Source organism: Zosterops lateralis, assembly GCF_965231275.1.
Source record: "Zosterops lateralis genome assembly, chromosome: 27".
Taxonomy (NCBI): Eukaryota; Metazoa; Chordata; class Aves; order Passeriformes; family Zosteropidae; genus Zosterops; species Zosterops lateralis.
The window spans coordinates 1,302,402-1,327,454 of NC_139787.1; the positions used below are offsets into that span (position 1 = coordinate 1,302,402).

The following is a 25,053-nucleotide window of genomic DNA, read 5'->3' on the forward strand; positions in this document are numbered from 1 at the left end:
CAATGTCCAGAGCCTCCCTAGACCCGGCTTTGAGCCCACCCAGACCCGGTTTTAACCCTCCCAGACCCGGTTTAACCCTTTCCAGACCCGGTTTGGGGGGTTTTTTGGGGTTTTGGGGTTTGGAAGTTTTTGGGGTTTTGGGAGGCTTTGGGGTTTTTGGGGTTTTGGGGTTTTTGGGGTTTTGGATTTTGGGGGGTTTTGGGGGGTTTAGGGGGTTTTGGGGTTTGGGGGGTTTTTAGGGTTTAGGGGGTTTTGGGTTTTTGGGGGTTTAGGGGGTTTGGGGGGGGTTGAGGTTTTGGGGTATTTGGGTTTTGGGGGTTTTGGGTTTTTGGGGGGGTTTTGGGATTTTTAGGGATTTTTGGGGTTTTGGAGTGGACTCACCTTTAGGGTCGAGGTTTTGGGGGTTTTGGGGTTTTTGGGATGGGGTCACCTGTGGGTTTGGAGTTTTGGGGGGTTTGGGGTTTTTGGAGGTTTGGGTTTTTGGGATTTTTGAGATGGACTCACCTTTAGGGTCGAGGTTTTGTGTTTTTTTGGTGTTTTGGGGGTTTTTGGGGCGGGGTCGTGGCCCTGGGGCTGGACCAGAGCTCCCAAATCTGGAAGGGAAAGGTTGGGATCAGTTTTATTAAAATTATTTAAAAATACCCCAATAAAAATATAAAATTAAAATAAAATAATAATAAAACCTAAAATAAAATAAAAATAAAATAAAATACCTAATTAAAATAAAATATAAAAAAATAAAAAAATAAAAAACCAAAATAAAATAAAAATAATAATTAAAAAAACTAAACTAAAATAAAATAAAAATTTAAAAAACAAAAATTAAATTAAATTAAATTAAATTAAATTAAATTTAAATCCCCCCCTGACCCATCCCAGTCAAACCAGTTGCTCCCAGTAACCCCCAAAACCCACCTGAGGAGTCGCTGCCGCTCGTGGTCAGATCCCGAATCCCTGAGACCAGAACAGACCCAAAATCGGAATTTTCCACCCCAAAATCCCAGTTTCCCACCCAAAATCCCAATTTCCCACCCCAAAGCCTCAATTTTCCACCCCAAAATCCCAATTTCCCACCCAAAATGTCAATTTTCTGCCCCAAAACACCCCTATTTCGCACCCCAAAATTCCAATTTTCCACCCCAAAATCCCAGTTTCCCATCCCAAATCCTGAATTTCCCACCTAAAATCCCAATTTTTCCACCCCAAAATCCCTGTTTTCCTCCCCAAAAATCTGAACTTTCCACCCCAAAATCCCAATGACATTTTGGGGCATTTTTGGAGATTTTGGGGTTGCGACCTCTGGACCTTTTGGGGTTTTTTGGGGTTGTGACCTCAGGATATTTTGGGGGTTTTTGGGGATTTTGGGATATTTTGGGGTTATCACCACCTGAAGTTTCAGGATCTTTTGGGGTCATGACCTCTGGATATTTTGGGGGTTTTGGGATCTTTTGGGGTCATGACCTCAGGATATTTTGGGGTGGTGGATTTGGAACATTTTGAGTTTTTTTGGGGGGTCGTGGTTTCAGGATCTTTTGGCGTTGTGACCTCAGGATGTTTTGGGGTGGCGGATTTGGGACATTTTGGGGTTTTGGGGGGCTTTGAGATATTTTGGGGTGTTGGATTTGGGACATTTGGGGTTTTTGGCACTGTGGTTTCAGGATCTTTTGGCGTTGTGACCTCAGGATGTTTTGGGGTGTTGGATTTGGGACATTTGGGGTTTTTTGGGGGTTGTGGTTTCAGGATCTTTTGGGGTTGTGACCTCAGGATATTTTAGGGGTTTTGGGGGGTTTGGGATGTTTTGGGGTCACAGCTTCTGGATATTTTGGGGTTGTGGTTTCAGGATCTTCTGGCGTTGTGACCTCAGGACGTTTTGGGATGATGGATTTGGGATCTTTTGGTGTTTTTTGGGTTTTTTGGTGTTTCTTGGGGCTGACCTCTGTCCCGGGTCCTGTGGTAGGTGAGGAACAGCACGAGCAGCGCCAGCAGCACAAACAGCACCGGGGACCAGAACCGGGCCGGGACACCCGGGGACGGGCCTGGGGACAGAGGGGACACTGGGGGACAGGGACAGGGACAGGGGACAGGGACAGGGACAGGGACAGGGACAGGGACAGGGACAGGGACAGGGACAGGGGACAGGGACAGGGACAGGGACAGGGAAATGGGGACAGGGACAGGGACAGGGACAGGGACAGGGAAATGGGGACAGGGGACAGAGGGGACACTGGGGGACAGGGACAGGGACAGGGAAATGGGGACAGGGGACAGAGGGGACACTGGGGGACAGGGGCAGGGAAATGGGGACAGGGGACAGAGGGGACACTGGGGGACAGGGACAGGGACAGGGAAATGGGGACAGGGGACAGAGGGGACACTGGGGGACAGGGGCAGGGAAATGGGGACAGGGGACAGAGGGGACACTGGGGGACAGGGACAGGGACAGGGACAGGGAAATGGGGACAGGGGACAGAGGGACACTGGGAGACAGGGACAGGGACAGGGACAGGGACAGGGGATAGGGGACAGGGACAGGGACAGGGAAATGGGGACAGGGGACAGGGACATCCTGGGGGTGACAGAGACAGGGACAGTGGCACCCCAGGGTGGGACAGGGACAGGGGTGAGAGGGACAGGGACACCCCAGGGGGGACAGAGACAGGGGACAGGGGACAGGGACATCCCAGAGGGGGACAGGGACAGGGAAAGGGGCCAGGGGACAGAGGGACACTGGGATGACAGGGACAAAGGACAGGGGCATCCCAGGGGTGACAGGAACAGGGAAATGGGGACAGGGGACAGGGAGACACTGGGGTGACAGGGACAGGTGACAGGGACATCCCAGGGGGGACAGGGACAGGGAAATGGGGACAGGGGACAGAGGGACACTGGGGTGACAGGGACACCCCAGGGGGGACAGGGACAGGGGATAGGGGACAGGGACATCCCAGAGGGGGACAGGGACAGGGAAATGGGGACAGGGGGACACTGGGGGTCACAAGGACACGGGACAGGGACATCTCAGGGGGGGACAGGGACAGGGAAAGGGGACAGGGACAGGGGGACACTGGGGTGACAGGGATAGGGGACAGGGACACCTCAGGGGGGACAGGGACAGGGAAATGGGGACAGGGACACCCCAGAGAGGTGGCAGGTCCTCGGGGTGGTGGCACGTCCCTCAAGAGGGTGACAGGTCCTCACAATGGTGACAAATCCCGCCAGGACGGTGCCACCTCCTCATGATGGTGAAAAACCCACCCCAGAGGGGTGTCACCTCCCCATGATGGTGACAAATCCAGGAGGGTGACAGGTCCCCAGGGATGGTGCCACCTCCTCATGACAGTGACAAATCCAGGGTCCCCAGGGTGGTGGCACTTCCCCACAAAGGTGACAAATCCCCCCTGGGACAGCGTCACCTCCTGATGATGGTGACAAATCCCAAATCTATGAGGGTGACATGTCCCCAGGGTGGTGGCACCTTCCTTAAGAAGGTGACAGGTCCCTCAAGAGGGTGACAGGTCCCCAGGGTGGTGTCACCTCCTCACAATGGTGACAAATCCCCCCTGGGACAGTGTCACCTTCCCATGAAAGTGACAAATCCAGAGTCCCCAGGGTGGTGGCACCTCCCCATGATGGTGACAAATCCAGGGTTGTGGCAGGTCCCCAGGGTGGTGGCACATCCCTCAGGGGGGTGACAGGGACAGGGAAATGGGGACAGGGCGACACTGGGGGTCACAGGGACAGGGACATCCCAGGGAGGTGGCAGGTCCCCAAGGTGGTGGCACATCCCTCAAGAGGGTGGCAGGTCCCCCAGGGGTGGTGTCACCTCCTCACAATGGTGACAATTCCCAACAGGACGGTGCCACCTCCTGAAAATGGTGACAAGTCCAGGGTCTCCAGGGTGGTGGCACCTCCCTCAGGGAGGTGGCACCTCCTTGATGACAGTGACAATCCCCCCAGGTCGGTGTCCCCTCCCCACAAAGGTGACAATCCCCCCAGGTCGGTGTCACCTCCCCACAAAGGTGACAATCCCCCCAGGACGGTGTCACCTCCCCACAAAGGTGACAGTCCCCCCCAGGTGGGTGTCACATCCCCCCTGTCCCCAGGTGACTCACGTGTCCCGTTCCCCAGCGGTGTCACCTCCGTGTCCCCTCGCCAAGGGTGGCCGCTGGTGACCTCTGACCCTGTGGTGACCTCTGACCTCGTGGTGACCTCTGTCCCTGTTGTCACCTCTGACCCCGCAGTGACCTGTGACCCCGTGGTGACCTCTGACCCCGCAGTGACCTGTGACCCCGTGGTGACCCCGCTGGCCTGTCCTGGTGGCTCCAGTGTCACCTCAGGGGTGACCTCGGTGACGTCCCCCGGCTGCTCCTCTTGGAGACCCAGAGCTGGGAAATGGATTTTAAATTTTTTTTAAAATACATTTTATATTTAAAATAACTTTTTTAAATTTAAAAGATTTTTAAAAGATTTTTAAATTAAAATTGAAATTAATTTTTCTAATTTATTTTTAAATTAATCTTTAAAATTAAAATTTAAATTGTTTCTTAAATTAATTTTTAAAATTAATTTTAAAATTATTTTTTAAATTAACTTTTAAATTAATTCCAAAATTATTTTAAAATTAATTTTAAAATTAATTTTAAATTATTTTTAAATTATTTTTAAATTAAATTAAATTTTAAATTAATTTTTAAAATTATTAACCCCAAATATCCCCAAAATAGCCCCAAAAAATCCCCAAAATATTCCAATATTATCCCTAAAAAAAATCCCCAAATATCCCCACATATCTCAAAATATCCAAAAATACCCCAAATATCCCTAAAAAAATCCCAAAACATCCCCTCCCCACATCCCCTCCCCACATCCCAGCCCCAAATCCCAGCCCCAAATCCAACCCCAAATCCAGCTCCAAATCCGACCCCAAATCCGACCCCAAATCATGACCCCAAATCCCAGCCCCACATCCCATCCCAGCCCCAAATCCCAACCCAGCTCCACATCTCGGGGTCCTCCAGGGTCCCCTCAGCCCCAAATCCTGGCCCCAAATCCAACCCCAAATCCAACTCCAAATCCCAGCCCCACATCCCAGCCCAGCCCCAGATCCCAGCCCCATATCCTGGGGTCCCCCCTAGCCCCACATCCCGACCCCAAATCTGACCCCAAATCCGACCCCACATCCCGACCCCATATCTTGGGGTCCCCCCAGCCCTAAATCCTGGCTGCACATCCCAGCCCCACATCTCGGGGCCCCCCCAGCCCCAAATCCCAACCCCACATCCCATGCCAGCCCCACATCCCGATCCTAAATCAGACCCCAAATCTGACCCCAAATCCCAGCCCCACATCCCACTCTGGCCCCACATCCCAGCCCAGCCCCACATCCCAACCCCACATCCCGGCCTCACATCTAATCCCAGCCCCACATCCCATCCTGGCCCCACATCCCATCACAGCCTCACATCCTGACCCTAAATCAGACCCCAAATCCCAGCCCCACATCCCAGCTCCACATCCCATCCCAGCCCCATATCCTGACCCCACACCCCAGCCCCACACCCCAGCCCCACACCCCAGCCCCACATCCCGGCCCCACATCCCGGGTCCCCTGGCCCCACTGACCGGCCCCAGAGCAGAGCAGGGTGAGGCAGAGGCCCCCCAGGCCCCCCAGGCCCCCCAGGCCCCTGTGCCCCATAGCGGCCCCGGGCCCCGCCCCACGGCTCCTTCCTTCCTCCTTTTTGGGGTGAGGAGAAACAGGTGGTGAAATCGGGGGAGGGACAGGGGACATTTCACACCCCGAGGGCGTTTCCACACCCCACGGGATTGTTTCTCCACCCCACGGAGTCATTTCGCCACCCCATGGATTAATTTCTCCATCCCATGGAATTATTTTTCCATCCCATGGATCATTTCTCCATTCCATAGATTTATTTCTCCACCCCACTGAGTTGTTCCTCCACCCCATGGATTCATTTCTCCACCCCGTTAATTATTTTTCCTCCCCATGGTTAAACCCCATGGATCATTTCTCCCTCCCAGGGATTCATTTTTCCATCCCATGGTTTCATTTCTCTACCCCCATGAAATTATTTCTTCACTCCATGGAATTATTTTTCCATCCCATGAATTTATTTTTCCATCCCATGGATTCATTTCTCCATCATATGGATTTCTTTTTCTGCCCCATGGAATCATTTCTCCATCCCACGGATCTGTTTCTCCACCCCATGGAACCATTTTTCCACTCCCTGGAATTATTTTTCCATCTCATGGATTCACTTCTCCAGCCCACGGATAAATCCCATGGATTTCTTTTTCCATCCCATGGAATTATTTCTCCACCCCATGGATTCATTTCTCCACCACATGAATTATTTCTCCACCCCACGGATAAATCTCATGGATTCATTTCTCCATTCGATTAATCCATTTCTCCACCCCATGGAATTATTTTTCCATTCCATGGGTTTATTTTTCCACCCCATGGGGCCATTTCTCCATCCTATGGAATTATTTCTCCACCCCATGGATTAATTTCTCCACCACACAAATTCATTTTTCCATCCCACGGATAAATCCCATGGATTCATTTTTCCATCCCATGGGTCCATTTCTCCACCCCATGGAATTGTTTCTCCACCCCACAGATTCATTTTTCCACCCCCTGGAATTATTTTTCCACCCCATGGATTATTTTTCCACCCCACAGAATTATTTCTCCACCCCATGGATCATTTCTCCATCCCATGGATCAGGTTTCCATCTCATGGATAAATCCCATGGATTTGTTTCTCCACCAAATGGAATTATTTCTCCATCCCATGGAATTTTTTCTCCACCCTACGGATTTGTTTCTCTATCCAATGGATTTATTTTTTCATCCCATGGATCATTTCTCCACCCCTGGATCATTTCTCCATCCCATGGATAAATCCCATGGATCATTTCTCCACCCCTGGATCATTTCTCCATCCCTGGATCATTTCTCCATCCCATGGAATTATTTTTCCATTCCATGAATTCATTTCTCCATCCCATTAATTGTTTCTCCACCCCATGGATTCATTTCTGCACCCCATGAAATTATTCCTTCATTCCACGGAATTATTTCTCCACCCCATGGATCCATTTCTCCACGTCATGGAATTATTTTTCCATCCCATGAATTTATTTTTCCACCCCATGGAATGATTTTTCCACTCCATGGATTATTTTTCCCCCTCATGGATTCATTTTTCCATCCCATGGGGCCATTTCTCCATCCCATGGATCAGGTTTCCATCCCATGGATAAATCCCATGGGTTATTTCTCCATTCCATTAATTTGTTTTTCCACTCCACAGAATTATTTCTCCACCCCATAGATTTATTTTTCCATCCCATGGATTCATTTCTCTACCCCATTGATTTGTTTCTCCACCCCACAGAATTGTTTTTCCCCCCATGTATCCATTTTTCCATCCCCATGGAATTATTTCTCCATCCCATGGAATTATTTTTCCACCCCACGGGGCCGTTTCTCCATCCCATTAATTATTTCTCCATCCCATGGATCCATTTCTCCACCACAAGGAATTCTTTTTCCACCCCATGGAATTATTTTTCCACCCCCTGGAATTATTTTTCCATCCCATGGATTCATTTCTCCATCCCAGGGATTTATTTGTCCACCCCATGGAATTATTTTTCCACCACATGGAGCCGTTTCTCCACCCCATTGATTTATTTTTCCATCCCATGGAGTCATTTCTCCACCCCATGGAATCATTTTTCCATCCAATGGATCATTTTTCCATCCCACAGAATTATTTTTCCATCCCACAGAATTATTTTTCCACCCCATGGATAAATCCCATGAATTCCCCAAATTCCTGCCAGAATTCCCAAAATTTGTCAAAAATCTCAAGATTTTTTTGTGCCCCTGAGTGCAAACTCTGAGATAAAAAAATCTCTGACTTAGAAAAAGCCACAGGACAGGGACAGACCTTGCTGAGAGAGAAACAAAACCGGAACTCAAATTATTATCGTTAATATTTAATTTATTATTTAAATTTCACCTCTTCACTGCAAATTCCGTGATAAAATCCTGAGATAAAAAAAAATCTCTGACTGAGAAAAGGCCCCGGGACGAGGACAGAGTTTGCTGAGAGACAAATAGAACTGAAATCCAAGTTATTATAATTAGTATTTAAGTTATTCTTCCAGTTTTAAACCATGACTATGCAAATAAATGAGGTATTTTGGAGAAATAGAAAAAATGAAAGATTTGTTGTACCAAACCCACCTGCGGTGTTTTAATAAATGATTGGTTTAGAAGTGTTAGCAACATTGCCAGCAAAAAAAAAAAAAAATTTAAAAAAATATATAAATATACATAGCTATATGATAATTAGGAAATAATTCTGGTTTTGAAGCAGAAGCCCCGAATGTGGGTCAGAAAAAAAGGGTTTTTTTCCCAGTAAGGATTCCCAAAATTCCTGCTGGGACCCCTAAATTCCTTCAGGAATTCCTGCTGGGATTCCCAAATTCCTCCTGGGATTCCCAAATTCCTGCTGGAATTCCCAAATTCTGGCTCAGAACCCACCCAGCTCCAGCCCTGCCCCACAAACTCCCAGCCCCAAAATCCAAAAAAAAAACCCCAAAAATACCATTTTTTTCCCTCGGAGTTATCCCAAAACTCAAACCCCAGATAATCCCAAAGAATCTCAAATAATCCCAAATTCTAAATCCCAAAAAAATCCCAAATCTCAAATCCCAAATCTCAAACCCCAAATACTAAAAAAATCCCAAATCTCAAACCCCAAATACTAAAAAAATCTGAAATCTCAAATCCCAAATCTCAAATCCTGCCCCGGCAGGTATTGATGAAGTTTGTATTATTTTTTTTAATTTTTTTTTTTTTTTAATAAAAAAATTTAAACTTGGAGGAAGTGCTGCAAAATTTGGTGGTGGGGGAAGGGAGCAGGTGCTGAAACCAGAACACGAAATTCTACAAGGGAAGTTCTTGTGGTTCCTCCCTTTGACTTCCTGTGGTTTCAGTTGTTTGCAGGCAGAAGATGAAGTTTTGTGCAAGGTTTCAAAAAATGCAGCAGCAGGACAGAAAAAAAAATAAATTATTTCCAACACTTCTGAGATAAGAAAATTCCTCTCTTTTTTGAAGGGTTTTAAACAACCCCGAAATTCTTGAGAGAATTCTTTAAAAAAAAAAAAAAAAAAAAAAAAAAAAAGACAAAAACAAAAAAGGGTTTTGTAAAAATAATCAGAATTCCTGAGATAATTCCTTTTTTTTTCTTTTTTTTTTTCTTTTTAAGATAGTTTTTTTTTAAAAAAAATCACGTTCCCTCCTTTTTTTTTTTTTTCCTTTTCTTTTTTTTCCTTTTTTTTTTCTTTTTCTTTTTTTTTTTTTTTTAGGGTGGGGGGGGGGGATTGTTTCTTCTAAGGTTTTACAAAAAAGACCTCAAAATTCTTAACTCACTGGAGGTTAGTTTAGGTGGGATTGGAGCTGATGCTCCTGGAGGACTTTGGGATTTTTGGGGGGAGAATTCCAGGATTTGGTGAACATAAATCCCTTTTAGGAGTTTCCTGGGAGTCTCCCCTGGGGGATTTGGGGAGTTTTGGTGGGAGAGGGCGGGAAAAGATCCCAGAATCAAGGAGAAATATCCAAAAATCCTCCCTGAAATCACAAAATTGAGGAAAAAAGGTCCAAAAATCCTCCCTGAAATCTCAAAATTGAGGAGAAATGTCCCCAAATCCTCCCTGAAATCCCAAAATCAAGGAGGCAAATCCCAGTGTCCTCCTTGAGGTCCCAAAACTGAGGAGAGGGATCCCAAAATCGAGGAGAAAGGTCCAAAAATCCTCCCTGAAATCTCCAAATCAGGGAGAAACATCCCAAAATCGAGGAGAAATGTCCCCAAATCCTCCCTGAAATCCCAAAGTGAGGCTGCTGGAAACTGGATCCTTCTAAACCAGTTCCAGGTCCTTTAAACCAGCTCCAGGTTCTTCTAAACCAGTTCCAGATACTTTAAATCATTTCCACGTCCTTAAAACCATCTCCGGATTCTTTAAACCAGCTCCAAGTTGTTCTAAACCAGTTCCAGATACTTTAAATAAATTTCCAAGTCCTTTCAATCAGCTCCAGGTTCTTGTAAACAGCTGCAGGTTATTTTTAAAAAGCTTCAGAGCTTTAAACCACTTCCAGTTTTGTTTTGGGTTGTTTTTTTTTTTTTTTTTGTTTTAAAATAAGTTCCAGGTTCTTTAAAACAGCTCTGGTTTCTTCTAAACCAGTTCCAGATATTTTAAATAATTTCCAGAGCCTTTAAACCACCTCCAGGACCTTCAAAACAGCTTCAGAGCTTTAAAACACTTCCAAGTTTTTCAAATGAGTTCCAGGTTATTCTAGAGGAATTCTAGGGTTTGAAAATCAGTTCCAGGTTGTCCTAGACCAGTCCCAGGATCCTATAAACCAGTTCAAAGTCCTTAAAACCAGCTCCAGGTTGTTCTAAACCAGCTCCAGATTATTTAAATCTGTTCCAGGTTGTTCTAGACCAGTTCCAGGTTATTTTTATCAGTTCCAGGTTGTTCTAAATGAGCTCCAGATTCTTTAAATCGGTTCCAGTTCTAGACCAGCTCCAGGCCGGTCACGGCGGCACTTTCCAGCTGTGAGGACAAAGGGACACGAGCTCAGTTTGGGGTCCTGGGAGTCAATCCCAAACCTCAGGGAGAGAAATGCCTGGAATTTTCTGTGGGATCTGGGGACAGGGACGGGGATGGGACAGGGACAAGGACAGGGACAGGCACAGGCAGAGGCACAGGGACAGGGACAGGAACAGGGACAGGGATAAGGACAAGGATGGGACAGGGGACAGAGATGGGACAAGGAGAAGGACAGGGATGGGACAGGAACAAGGACAGGGACAGGGATGGGACAAGAATGGGACAAAGACAGGGACAGGGACAAGGACAAGAATGGGACAGGGACAGGGATGGGACAGGAACAAGGACAAGGACAGGAACAGGGACAAGGACAGGGACAGTGACAGGGACACCCCCAGCTCACCAACTCGGGCCGTTTGACCAGGGAGTAAATGGTGCTGGAGGATTCTCCAGCCGCGGGTTTGGCTTTAATTCCATTGGGGATGCGCTGGAGGGGGAAAAAAAAGATTTTAAAAGTGTTTTAGGGGGAAAATAAAAAGATTTTGGAATTGTTTTAGGGCATCCCAAAAAAGGAGAAAAAAAATTTTAAAGTGTTTCAGGGAGTTCAAAAAAGGGAGAAAATAAAAGGATTTAAAAAGTATTTTAGGGGGAAAAAAAGATTTTGGAATTGGTTTAGAGCATCAAAAAAAAGGGGATAAAAAAAGGATTTAAAAAGTGGTTTTGGGTGTCTAAAGAAGGGAGGAAATAAAAAGGATTTTAAAAGTGTTTTAGAGGAAAAAAAAGGTTTTGGAATTGTTTTAGGGCATCAACAAAAAAGGGATTAAAAAAGGATTTTAAAAGTGTTTTAAGGTGTCCAAAAAAGGGGAAAAAAATGATTAAAAAAGTTGTTTTGGGTGTCCAAAAAAGAGAGGAAAAAAAATAATTTAAAACGTGTTTTAGAGTGTCCAAAAATAGGGAAAAAAGATTTAAAAAGCATTTTAGGGCATTAAAAATAAAGATCCCAAATCCAGATCCACCTCTGGAATTGTTTCCCCATCCCAAATCCAAGTTGGAGCAGAATTATTTTAATAATAATTTAATAATAATAAATTATAATATAATATAATATAATATAATATAATATAATATATAATAATAATAAATTGGTTTTGGAATAGAATTATTTTCATAATAATTTAATATTAATAATTTAATAAATAGTTTTGGAACAGAATTAATTTAATAATAACTTAATAATAATTTAATATTAATAATTTAATAAATGGGTTTGGAACAGAATTATTTAAATAATAATTTAATAATAATAATTTAATAAATTGGTTTTGGAACAGAATTATTTAATAATAATTTAATAATAATATTTTAATAAATTGTTTTGAAATAGAATTATTTAAAAAATAATTTAATAATAACAATTTAATAATAATAATTTCTGTTCCTCTCCAATTTTCCTCTCCAAAAAATCCAATTTTTTTTCTCTAATCCCTCCCACTGGAAGAATTTTTTTGTGATTTTTTGGGGGGTAAATTCAGATGTTTTTGTGCCACCTCCAGCTTGAAATTCCCAAAATTTGGAAGCAGGAATTGCCCAAATGTCCCCAAAATGTCCCCAAAATGTCCCCAAACCAAACCCACCTGCTGGGAAGGTCCAACCTCGGCGTAAACTGTGGTGAACTCGCCTGTGGTGGCTGAAAAATGGGAAAAAATCAGAAATTTGGGATTTTGGGATGCAGAAAATCCCTCTGGACATTCCCAACCTCAAGAATTTAGTTTTGGGTAAAATTTTGACCCGAAAATCCCTTTTAATTTGAGCCTAAAATGTGTTTTTTAGGTGCTGGAGGTTGGAATTTTCCTCATCCCTTGTTGGGAGGAAATTCCAGCACCAAGGACAGGGAATCAAAAAAAAATCTGAATTTTTTTGGGTGAAAATCCCAAATTCTTGGCTGATTTTGGAGGACAAAATCAATTTATTTCTCCTTTGTTGTTCATGGAACAGAGTTGGGGGAAAGGGGATTTAAATCCTTTAAAATCCTCAATTAAATTCTTTTAAATCTCCAATTAAATCCTTTAAAATCTTTAATTAAATCCTTTAAAATCCCCTATTAAATAATTTAAAATCCCCAAATTAAATCCTTTAAAATCTTCAATTAAATCCTTTTAAAATCCTCAATTAAATCCTTTAAAATCCTCCAATTAATTCCTTTAAAATCCCCAATTAAATAATTTAAAATCTCCAATTAAATCCTTTTAAAATCCCCAGTTGGGATCCTTTAGAACCCAATTTTTGGCGTTTAAATTTTCCATTTTTTGGTCTAAATTTCCCATTTTTGGGGATCTAAATTTCACATTTTTTAGGGTCTAAATTTCCCCTTTTTTGGGTTTAAATTTCCCAATCTTGGGGGGTTTTCCAACCTCAAGGAATTCTGGATTTCTCAGCTGGAATTATCTCAGGTCTAACCCTGAGCCACCGAGTTGAATTCCCAAAAAAATCTTTTATTTTTCCCCAGATTTCCACTTTTTTTTTTTTTTTTCATGATCCCAGCTCACTTTTGGTGGTTTGGGATGAAGTTTAAAAAATATATATATATAAATATAAATGTAAATATAAATATAAATGGGGCTTCAGGAATTTGGGATCAGCCCCTTCCACTCCTTCAGCTCCAACCCCAAATTGCAGCACTGGGGGTGATTCCCCTGGCCCTAAATGTGATTCCCTGGATATTCCCAATAGGAAAAGGGAATTCCCAAAATCCCACCTGTGTTTGGAGGGTTGGATTGGGAGAGGTGGAATTTCCTCCAGCCTGGGGGAGAGGAGACAGAATCAGAACCCAAAATCTGCCCCAAATCTGACCCAAATCTGTCCCAAATCAGCCCCAAAACAGCCTCAAATCAGCCCCAAATCAGCCCCAGATCAACCCCAAATCAGCCAAAATCAGCCACAAATCAGCCCCAAATCACCCCCAAATCTGTCCCAAATTTGCCCCAAATCTGCCCCAAATCTGCCCCAAATCCACCCCAAATCAGCCCCAAATCTGCTCCAAATCAGCCCCAAATCCACCCAAAATAGGTCCCAAATCCACGTCAAATCCACTCAAAACCTGCCCCAAATCTGCCCCAAATTTGTCCCGAATCAGCCCAAAATCAGCCCCAAATCCACCCAAATCTGCCCCAAATCTGCCTCAAATCTGCCCCAAAACAACTGAAAATAAGCCCCAAATCTGTCCCAAATCAGCCCCAAATCAGCCAAAAATCAGTCCTAAATCTGCCCCAAATCCACCCAAAATTCACCCCAAATCTGTCCCAAATCTGCCCCAAATCAGCCCCAAATCTGACCCAAATCTGACCCAAATCCACCCAAATCTGCCCCAAAACAGCTGAAAAAAAGCCTCAAATCCACCCCAAATCAGCCCCAAATCCACCCAAAATAGGTCCCAAATCCACCCCAAATCCACTCAAAACAGCCTGAAATCTGTGATAAATCAGCTCCAAATTTGTCCACCCCAAATCCACCCCAAATCCACCCCAAATCTGCCCCATCCCGGCTCTGTCCCCTCCCAGGTCCCACCTCCTCCCCAGGGCTCCAGGGATGGTTTTCCACTCTCACCTTGGGATTTGCAGAAGAACATGAGGAAAACCAATAAAACTGCAACCGTGGCTCCAATTGCGGCTATGAGCCCAAACCCGACCCCGCTCTGGGAGAGGGTGCCTGGAAAAGGGAGAAGATCCCAAAATCAATCCGGCTCTTCCTGGCATCGGGAATTTGGCCTCCAACCCCTCCCTGATCCCTCGTTCCAGGAGAACTCGACGAGGACGAGCGGCTTGGTGGAAGCAGCAGTGGGAGAATCCCTGAATCCTCAAAATCCCCAAATCCCAGAATCCCAAAATCCCCAAATCCCCAAATCCCCAAAATCCCACAGTTTTTGGGTGGGAGAGGAACTCCTCCAGACAAGGATGAGCAGCTTGGCAAAAGCAGCAGGAACAGAATCCCAAAATCCCCCAAATCACCCAAATCCCCCAGTTGTTGGGCGGAACCTCTCGGGGTTGGGTTTGGGGCCACCACTCCTTGCCCTGTCCCTGGGAGCTGTGGGAAGATCCGGAACATTCCCTGGGAAGGGTTTTTGGGAGGGGCTGGAGGGGGCTGGGCTCAGGCTCCCCAATCCCCCTCCCCAGCCAGACATGGAAAAGCTGCTCTGGACACTTGGGGACACTTGGGGACATTTGGGGACACTCAGGGACATTTGGGGACACTCAGGGACACATCTGGACATGGACAGGAGGCGGCAGCTCACCGGGGTCGAGAGGGTGTGTGGAGTTTTCTGGTGAGGGGAGAGAACAGGGACAGGGGTCAGAGCTTCCCTGGGCACGCTGAGCCCAAATCCCGACCCCAAATCCCATCTGGTTCTTAGGGGATGGGATCAGCCCAGCCCGACCCCAAATATTCCCATCCCCAAATCCCATCCCCAAATTCCACCTTCCCATGGTTCTCAAGGGACCAGGTTCAGCTCAGCCCACTTTTCCTTCCACATTTTTCTGGTTCTCCGAGGAGCAGGATCAGCCCATCCCAACCCCAACATTCCCATCCCATCCCAAATCCCAACCTTTCCCAATGTTCTCAAGGTGCCAGATCAGCCCAGCCCAACCCAACCTCAACTTTGTCGTGGTTCTCAAGGGAGAGGGATCAGCTTATCCCAACTTCAACATTCCCATCCCCAAATCCCATCTTCAAATCTCAACCTTTCCCAGGGTTCTCAGTGGAGCAGGATCAGCTCAGCCCACTTTTCCCTCCACATTTTTCTGGTTCTCTGAGGAGCGGGATTGGCCCATCCCAACCTCAATATTCCCATCCCAACCTGAAATCCCAAATTTTCCTGGCTCTCAAGGGAGAGGGATCAGCCCATCCTAACCCAAATATTCCCATCCCCAAATTCTACTTTCCCACGGCTCTCAGGGGAGTGGGATCAGCTCATCTCAGTCTCAACATTCCCATCCCCAAATCCCAATCTTCTCTTGGCTCTCAGGAGAGAATGATCAGCCCAGCCCAACCCCAACATTCCCATCCCAAATTCACCTCCCCATGGCTCTCACCTGAGCACAGCCTCTCGGAGGTGGTGATGGTGATGTTCCTGCTGCTGACGGGGTTCTTTGCTGTGCACGTCAGTGGATCCAGCTCATCCAGGGAGGAATTATTCACCAGCAACACCACGGACTCCTCATTCCACAGGTTCCACCCTCTCCAGGTGTAGGAGACGTTCCCAAAGCCGGTGCCGGTCACGGAGCAGCGCAGGGAGACGTTGCATCTCCCACCTGAGCAGTCTTGGGCTTCGCAGGTCACTGTGGGCTCTGGCAGCTCCTCTGGGGGCACAGGGGGGGTCAGAAGTTTATCTTTTTTTAGTGTAAATAACCAAAAAAGCAGCATGAAAAGCACCTACTGTAGACGAGGAGGGTGAAGGTGGATATTTTCCCGTCAATGTTTACAGAGTAGGTCCCGGCATCCTCCATGCTCAGCTGGGAGATGCTGAGTGCCCGGCCCCTCTCGGAGACAGTGAAATGAGTTTTGAATTTGTCTTGATAAAAGAAGGATTGAGAAGGATCCTCAAATGGCACAGTCACTATGGGAACGTTCCCAAAACTCCACAAAGCTGCATTTCCCTTTGTATCCGTGCTGGGGCTGCGGAAGGTCACGGACCCGCCCACGGCCCCGATCAGCTCTGGGGTGTCACTGGCGCTGCCTGGGGAGAGAACATGAGGGTGGAGTGAACACAGGATGAAGGTGGGCTCAAGGCGGAATGGAGGTGTGAAGAAGGTCAGTTGGAGGAGGGATGAAGGGAGGATAAAGGTCAGTTGAATTTGGGATGAAGGGATAAATGTGTCATGAAGGTGGGATGAAGGTGGAGTGAATGTGGGATGAAGGTGGGCTCAAGGTGAGATGAAGGTCAGTTGGAGGAGGGATGAAGGTTGGATAAAGTTTGGATGAAGGACAGATGGAGGGATGGAGGGATGAAGGTTTGCTGAACATGGGATAGAGATGGAGTGAAGTTAAGGTGAAGGAGTGCTGAGTTTGAGCTGGAGGTGGGATTAAGGCAGGATGAATACAAGATGAAAATCTGGGATGAATATGGGATGGAGGTGGGATGATAAACTGGGATGAAGGTGGGCTGAAGATGGGATGAAAAGCTGGGATGAAGGAGGGATCAAGGTGGGATCAAGGTGGAAAGAAAAGCTGGGATCAAGGCAGGATGAAGGGGAGATGAAGGTAAGATCAAGGTTGGATCAAGGTGTGATCAAGACAGGATGAAGGAGGGATCAAGGCAGGATGAAGATAAGATCAAGGTGGGATTAAGATGGGATGAAGTTGGGGATGAAGGTGTGACAAAGGTGAGATCAAGGTGGGATGAAGATAAGATCAAGATGGAATCAAGGTGGGATCAAAGCACGATCAAGGATGGAATCAAGGTGGGATGAAGGAGGGATGAAGGATGGAATCCAGGCAGGATGAAGTCTCTGAGCCCAGAGCACGAAGCCCACCGGGGCTGGGGGGTCTCTGGAGGCTCACGGGGGGCTCACGGGAGGGTCCCTGGGAGGAGGAAGAGCACCAGGCCACCCCCAGGAGAGGAACCAAAAGGGAAACGGGAACCAGGAGCTGCAGATGGGAAGGTCAGGAGGGGAAGGGTCACTCTGGGTGACCTCAGCAGGACAGGACCCTGTGTCCCTTTTCTCCAGGCTGACCATTCCCTGTGTCCCTTTTCCCCAGGCTGACCATTCCCTGTGTCCATTCTCCAGACTGACCATCCCTGTGTCCATTCCCCAGACTGACCATTCCCTGTGTCCATTCTCCAGGCTGACCATTCCCTGTGTCCATTCCCCAGGCTGACCATTCCCTGTGTCCATTCCCCAGGCTGACCATTCCCTGTGTCCATTCCCCAGATTGACCATTTCTGTGTCCATTCTCCAGGCTGACCATTCCCTGTGTCCATTCTCCAGGCTGACCATTCCTGTGTCCATTCCCCAGGCTGACCATTCCCTGTGTCCATTCCCCAGGCTGACCATTCCCTGTGTCCATTCCCAACTCCGGGGCCTCCTCTGGACCTGCTCCAAAGGTTCCGTGACCTTTTTGGGGTGGGGGCATCAGGCCTGGGAGAATCTTGAGATTTTGGGTGGGATCTCAACTATTCCTGGTGGGATTCCAACTATTCCAGGTGGAATCTCAAAATTCCAGTTGGGATCTCAACCATTCCAGGTGGGATCTTGCAATTTCAGGGGGAATCTTGTGATTCCAGTTGGACTCTCACCCTTCCAGGTGGAATCTCACGATTCCAGTTTCGACCTCACCACTCCTGGCGGACTCTCACCATTCCAGGTGGAATCTCAGCAATTCCAGGTGGAATCTCAAAAATTCCAGTTGAGATCTCATGATTCCAGTTGAGATCTCACAATTCCAGTTAGGATCTCACAATTTCAGGTGGAATCTTGTGATTGCAGTTGAACTCTCACCCTTCCAGTTGGAATCTCACCATTCCAGTTGAGAATCTCATTATTCCAGTTGGGACCTCACCACTCCTGGTGGACGCTCACCATTCCAGGTGGAATCTCAACAATTCCAGTTGAGATCTCACTATTCCAGGTGGACTCTCAACCAGTCCATTTGGAATCACAAGATTCCTTTTAGGATCTCACCATTTGAGTTGGAATCTCACCATCCCAGGTGAACTCTCACCATCCCACATGGGCTCTCAACCACCCCAGGTGGGATCTCACCAAACCCTCCCCCCTCCTTTGGTTGACCCCCAGGACCAGCTCCAAGACCCCTCTGGCTCCATCCCTTCCCTCCCGTGACCACCCCATGACCTCGGGTCACCAATTTAAGGAAGAAGGAGCCGTTTTCACAATTCTCCTCAACTTCTCATTTCCAAATAAAACCCGAACCTCGTGCTTCCCAGTCTAGACCAGGAACTGAGTTTTTCTTCCCAATTTTTTCTAACAGGGAACTGATCCTGGCTCGGAATTTTTGGTTCCATCAGCCTCGGGCACATCTGGGACACCGATAATGGAATCTCTCTGAGCATATGGAAAGGAAAAATTTGCCAGGAGAGATAAACTCATAGAAAATTTCACAGTTAACCAAGCCACAAACTGGTTCCTGTGATAAAAGACCCTCAGAGGCTTCAGGGAGGGGCTGAAAACTTGCCCAATTTCCTTTTTTCGGCTAAAAAACATCACATGAAACCACCAGAAACTGAGAGGAGCAGGAGCTGCAGGTGGATCAGGAGAACATCTGGACCAGAGATGGACCTGGTCATTTCTTTCTAGAAGGTTCCCATGGCCAGGGGAGGGTCTGGGGCATTTTCCCCTTTTATTGTCTCATTTTTCCCCTCAGTTGCCCCATTTTCCCCTTTGTTGCCCCATTTTTCCCCTTTGTTGTCTCATTTTTCCCCTTTGTTGCCCCATTTTTCCCCTGGTTGCCCCATTTTTCCCCTGGTTGCCCCATTTTTCCCCTTTGTTGCCTCATTTTCTCCCCTTGGCTGCCCAAATTTTCTCACCCTCCAGCCCTGGTTTTGTACTTGAAGCATTTTAGTTTTTCTAAAAAATTCTTTTCTTTATAGAAAATTTTCTATAAACAAAAGACATAATTTTGTAAACTGTAACTTGATGTTAAATTCCTTTTCCTGAGAGGGATTTCTTGATGTCTCTCTAGTGTAACCAATGTAATTTAAAAAGTTTGTCTTTTTTACACCAATCAAATTATTCCATGTAAAATAATACATTAAAATATATATAAAATATATAAATATAAAATAAAAAAGTCATTTTCAGCCTTCTGAAGTTGAATTCTGCGTCGTTGTGGTGTAAAACAACATCATTGGCTGGACTTGGAGCTGGAGGAAAATTGTGGAGAGGTTTGGGTTGGGAGGTGTCTATTTTAATGTTTATTAATTAATATTATAATATACATTATAATACACATATTATATATTATATAATATTTATAATATATATAATTATTATATGTAATGTGTGTATTATAATGTACATTATAGTGTTAATTAATAAATATTATAATAAACGCCTCCAATAATACAAATTTATTTTATAAAATTGGCTTTTCCCAAGACATGTGCTATATATGACTAATAACTTTGTGGTAATGATATCAGTTTTTATTTCTGATATTAGTAAAGAAAATTAGGCACAGTGGGAGTAGTGACATAGTAATTCCTTGAAATATTCGTTTGACCAAAAAATCACCCAATTAACATGTAAAAAACCCCCTTATATTGATATAATATATTTAAAACTGTCTGTTTAATTAAAATAACACCCAATTAACACGTAAAAAAACCCTGATACCGATTTCCCAACTATCAGCATCTACTATCAGAAAAAAACACAGACCAAGGCCCAAGATGAAGGTGATAATAAAGAAAAAAAACAAAAAGCACAAATGCTCTAAAAAGACAAACCCAAGGAAGGGCCATGCAAAGCATCTCCCAGAATATGGAAATTAATTTATAGGAAAATACGAATATTCAAAAACACTGATAACATAGAAAGGGTATTCAGAAAAATGCTCTGAAATAACAGGTTGTGGACTTGGCTGAATGCACTAGTTCCTTTTTTCCTAAGTTCCCTAAATGTATTAATTTTTTTCATTATTAAACCTATTTATTATGATTAAACCTATTATTACTAAACCTATTACTATTATTCCTATTCATTATTATTAAACCTATAAACCCATTATAGGTTTATAACAGGTGTATAAACCTATGTATGAACTCACTATTATTAAACCTATTATTTATTATTATTAAACCTAATAATATATTTATTGTTATCCCAGGGAATGTCACAATTTGGGAATTGGACATTTGTCTTGGTTTGGGAAGAGAAGTGTCTGCCAGGGAAAGCTGGAGTTTCCCTTGGAATGGGGAATGTGAACTACCCCCCCTTATTCCCAATTATAAATTTGTATTTGGAGGATTTCAGGAGGAGAAACGCGGAGTCCTGGAGAGGTTTGGGCTGGGAGGGAATTTTCAATGACCCCGTGGCACCCCCTGGACCCTTCCCCTGCCCCGGGCGGCTCCGTCCTGGCCGCGGTCACTCCCAGGGACGGCCAATCCATGGGATGACCTCTGCCAGGAGCTCCCCGGGCAGCAGCTGGACACAGGCTGGACCAGAGGTGGACCTTGGGCTCCATCCACAGCTCAGAGATCCACGGCAGCCCCAGATCCCAACACTGGGCACAAACCCAACCCCGCCGAGCTGCTCCGCTGCTCCCGCTCTCCCCTGACCCTAAAAACCCCCAAACCACCCCAAAATCTGGTTCCCGAGGGACGAGGGGCACGGGGCACTTACAGGTTTGGGTGAGGAGCGTGAGGATGGCGAGGAGCTGGATCCAAAACTCCTCCATGGGTGTCCAGAAACAGAGAGGATTTGGAGCATTGAGCACACAGATGTAGAACAGGAAGAGGAAGAGCATCTGTGCAGCTTTTGAGTTTCTGGGTGCAGAGAAAGGGGGTGGATGTGGTTTGTGATGAAAATGACGTTGAGAGGTGGCAGCTCACGCTCACAAATGGAAACCTGGTGTGTTTCAAGAGGAAAAAAAAACCCCAAAACTCATTTTCCCACGAAAGGTGATGGTGACACAAGAGCAGATGGGACAAAGAGTGTCACTGTGGGTGTGTGTGACAAATGACTCAGGTGCTACGTGGGGACCTGGATAACCCTGGATACGATTATCCCAGGGAATACCGGGGTTTAGGAATTGTTGCACGTGGATTTGGGATCTCTGGGGTGTCCCTGAGCCCAGATCCTGGACCAGTTTGGGTGGGAAGGGACCCTAAAGCTCATCCCGCTGTCCCAGGTGGCTCCAAGCCCTGTCCAGCCTGGCCTTGGACACTCCCAGGGATGGGGAATCCATGGAATCACCCGGGCCGGGGCCTCCCCACCCTCCCAGGGAACAATTCCTGCCCCAAATCCCGCCCAGGTTCCCCCTCTGTCAGTGTGAACCCATTCCCCTTGGCCAGGCACTCCTTCCCTCGGGGAAAAGTCTCCTTCCGTTTTTACTGAAGCCCCTTCAGGTCCTGCAAGGCCACGGTGAGGTCACCACAAAACAAATCCTTGGGAGGGTTTTGGGGCTGGAACGGAGACTTTGGGGCTGGAATGAGGAGGATTTGAGGTCTGGAATGAGGAGAATTTTGGGTCTGGAATGGAGATTTTGGTTCTGGAACAAGAAGGATTTTGGGTTTGGAATGAGGATTTTGGGGCTGGAACATGGAGGATTTGGGGTCTGGAATGAGGAGGTTTTGGGGGCTGGAATAGAAATTTTGAGTCTGGAACGAGGATGATTTGGGGCTGGAAAGGAGATTTTGGGGCTGGAACAAGGATTATTTGGGGGCAAGAATGGGAATTTCAGGTTTGGAAATTCTGAGGATTTGGGGTCTGGAATGAGGAGGATTTTGGGGTTGGAAAGGGCATTTTGGGGTCAGGTTCCCCTCTGTCCCCCACCAAACGCCACCCCTGGACACGGGACAATGACAATGACAATGACAATTTTGGGGAAAGACGCGCTTCCCCAAAATCAGATTATTCTGAGAAGGTCACACGGGGACACCTCGTGGCGAAACTTTGGGGTAAAGGGGAAGTGAACTGGAATGGGTTTTTAAAAAGTCCTAAAAATGTCCAAAAAATGTCCAAAAAATGTCCTAAAAATGTCCCCAAAACCACCACACCTGGCTTGGGAGAGAATTGGTGTTTGTAGGTTTGTTGGTTTTCAAGTTTTATAAATCAAAAGTTAAAGTTTTCGCATGGAAATTCCCATTTTTGTGAAGATTCCCATTTAAAAGAAAAATCCCATTTTTAAGGACGTTTTCTATGCAAATTCCCATTTCAAAGACTTTCATTGGAAATTCCCATTAAAAATTTCCATTTAAATGGAAGTTTACCATTAAAATTCCCATTTTAAAGACATTTTCCATGGAAATTCCCATTGGAATTTCTCATTTTACAGAGTTCTGCAGAGCTGAAGGGTTGATCTCTGCAAGTCTCTCCATGGGAGACGTCACTGTGTGTTTGGTTCCCATCAGGTGGTCCCTGGTGGCACCTGCGAGTTGTGCTGGTGCGAGTTCAGTCCTGGCTCTGGTCTGAGCTGGTCCATGGTCAGTCCTGGCTCTGGTCTGAGCTGGTATCTGGTCTCTGCTGGTGCTGACAAGGCCCGTCTCGACTCTGTTCCGTGCTTGTCCCAGGCCGGTCCCGGTGCTGGTCCCGAACACCTCATGGCGTGGAGACAGCCCCGGTGGCCCGGCTCGGCCATGACAGAACTCTCAGATGAGCCACTCTCCAGGCTGGCCGGCTGGTAACCTGTTGGAAGGCCAGAAGAAAGAGAGATTTTCCCGGGTTTTATTAGTTTATAAATGTGCTTTTCCGCAGTGGCGGGTTCAACTCTTTTGAGTGAGTTGACCGGGTGTCAATCTTCAAACCCAGCCAGCTGTTTGGCTCCGCCCCACAGGAAACCACAACCACAGTCCATGGGCTGTCCCCAAATTAAAATAACCTGTTCAACCCCCACAGTGAGCTGTGACAAGAGAACCCCAAATCTGCCCCAAATCATCCCCAAATCTGCCCCTAAAAACCCCAAATTCACCCCAAATCAGCTCCATCCCGGCTCTGTCCCCTCCCAGGTCCCACCTCCTCCCCAGGGCTCCAGGGATGGTTTTCCACTCTCACCTTTGCATTTCCAGAAGAAAACGAGGAAAACCAACAAAATCACCACCACAACTGCGACCCCGACTGTGACCCCAATCCCGACCCAGCTGCCCATGTCAGAGCCTGGAAAAGGGAGAAGATCCCAAAATCAATCCGGCTCTTCCTGGCATTGGGAATTTGGCCTCCAACCCCTCCCTGATCCCTCGTTCCAGGAGAACTCGATCCCAGCCAGGGCAGAGGATGAGGATGAGCGGCTTGGGGGGAGCAGCAGCAGGAGAATCCCAGAATCCCCAAATCCTAAACCCCAAATCCCCAGAATCTTCAAATCCCCCAAATCCCACAGTTGTGTGTGGGAACCCCTCTGGGTTGGGTTTGGGGCCACCACTCCTTGCCCTGTCCCTGGGAGCTGCGGGAAGATCCGGAACATTCCCTGGGAAGGGTTTTTGGGAGGGGCTGGAGGGGGCTGGGCTCGGGCTCCCCAATCCCCCTCCCAGCTGGACATGGAAAAGCTGCTCCAGACACTTGGGGTCAGTTGGGGACACTTGGGGACACTCTGGGACACTCAGGGATACCTGGGGACCCTTGAGGACACTCAGGAGACACTTGGGGATATTTGGTGACACTTGGGGACAGTTGGGGACACTTGGGGACACTTGAGGACACTCGGGAGCACGGCTGGACATGGACACGGGGTGGCAGCTCCCCTGGTCCAGGAGGGTGTGTGGAGTTTTCTGGTGAGAGGAGAGAACAGGGACAGGGGTCAGAGCTTCCCTGGGCACCCCAACCCCAATCCCATCCCAAATCCCAACCCCACATCCCACCTGGCTCGCAGGGGAGCAGAACCAGCCCATCCCAACCCCAACACTCCCACCCCACCTTCCCGTGCCCCTTTCCCCGGCTCTCACCTGGGCACAGCCCCTCGGGGTTGGTGATGGTGACGCTCCTGCTGCTGACGGCGTTCCGGGCCGTGCACCTCAGTGGGTCCAGCTTATCCAGAGAGGATTTATCCACCAATGGCAGCACCACAGGCCGCTCTTTCCACTGCTGATCCCACCCTGTCCAGGTGTAGGAGACGTTCCCAAAGCCGGTGTCAGGCTCACAGGAGCAGCGCAGGGAGAAGAGGCAGATCTCGTCCAAGCAGTCCTGGGCCTCACAGGTCACTGTGGGCTCTGGCAGCTCCCCTGGGGGCACAGGGGGGTCAGAAATTTCTTTTTTTTTGTAGTGTAAAAAACTCCAAAACAGCATAAAATGCACCTACTGTACACGAGGAGGGTGAAGGTGGATTTTTTCCCATCAATGTTTACAGAGTAGGTCCCGGCATCCTCCATCCTCAGCTGGGAGATGCTGAGTGCCCGGCCCCTCTCGGAGACAGTGAAACGAGTTTTGAATTCTTCTTTATAAAATACAGGTCGAGAAGGATCCCCAAATTCCACAATCACTATGGGAATGTTCCCAAAACTCCACAAAGCTCCATATCCATCTGTGTTGTGGATGCGGAAGGTCACGGACCCGCCCACGGCCCCGATCAGCTCTGGGGTGTCACTGGCGCTGCCTGGGGAGAGAAAGTGGGGAGAGAACACGGGGTGAGGGTGGGATGGGGATGGGATGGAGGGGGAGTGAACGTAGGATGAAGGTGGGCTCAAGGTGGGCTCAAGTTGAAATGGAGGTGAGATGAAGGTCAGTTGAAGGAGGGGTGGAG

At 47.0% G+C, this 25,053-nt stretch overlaps 2 protein-coding genes and 1 long non-coding RNA gene across 11 annotated transcripts in view; all 3 read right to left on the reverse strand.

Annotated features, from left to right (window-relative positions):
* Positions 1–1,972: 1,972 nt before the first annotated feature.
* Positions 1,973–5,709, reverse strand: LOC310919407. Its single transcript, XR_014591821.1, has 3 exons — positions 5,623–5,709; positions 4,113–4,385; positions 1,973–2,036 (listed from the first exon to the last, which is right to left on the reverse strand). It is a non-coding gene; the product is annotated as an uncharacterized lncRNA (long non-coding RNA).
* Positions 5,710–9,529: 3,820 nt separating this feature from the next.
* LOC310919385 (CD48 antigen-like) overlaps positions 9,530–25,053 on the reverse strand; it is a 29,592-nt gene continuing 14,068 nt past the window's right edge. For 4 of the 9 annotated variants that reach the window (XM_083878732.1, XM_083878730.1, XM_083878728.1 and 1 more), the window contains 4 exons: positions 24,613–24,906; positions 24,260–24,535; positions 23,907–24,085; positions 23,367–23,866 (listed from right to left, as the gene is read on the reverse strand). In XM_083878732.1, the coding sequence (XP_083734858.1) occupies positions 23,471–23,866; positions 23,907–24,085; positions 24,260–24,535; positions 24,613–24,906 (1,145 nt within the window). In that variant the 3' untranslated portion in view covers positions 23,367–23,470. Of the gene's footprint in view, positions 10,657–11,056; positions 11,141–12,287; positions 12,341–13,408; positions 13,454–14,256; positions 14,359–14,941; positions 14,969–22,375; positions 23,010–23,366; positions 23,867–23,906; positions 24,086–24,259; positions 24,536–24,612; positions 24,907–25,053 lie in introns of those variants that run through there. The other 5 variants (XM_083878733.1, XM_083878729.1, XM_083878735.1 and 2 more) reach the window with 4 other exon arrangements.
* On the reverse strand, positions 15,420–21,201 carry LOC310919440 (SLAM family member 7-like; the record flags this gene model as incomplete). The annotated part of the gene is made up of 4 exons (XM_083878805.1): positions 21,006–21,201; positions 16,082–16,381; positions 15,738–16,004; positions 15,420–15,502 (listed from the first exon to the last, which is right to left on the reverse strand). Exons 1-4 carry the CDS (start codon positions 21,127–21,129, stop codon positions 15,420–15,422), a joined length of 774 nt encoding a protein of 257 aa, XP_083734931.1. The 5' UTR covers positions 21,130–21,201.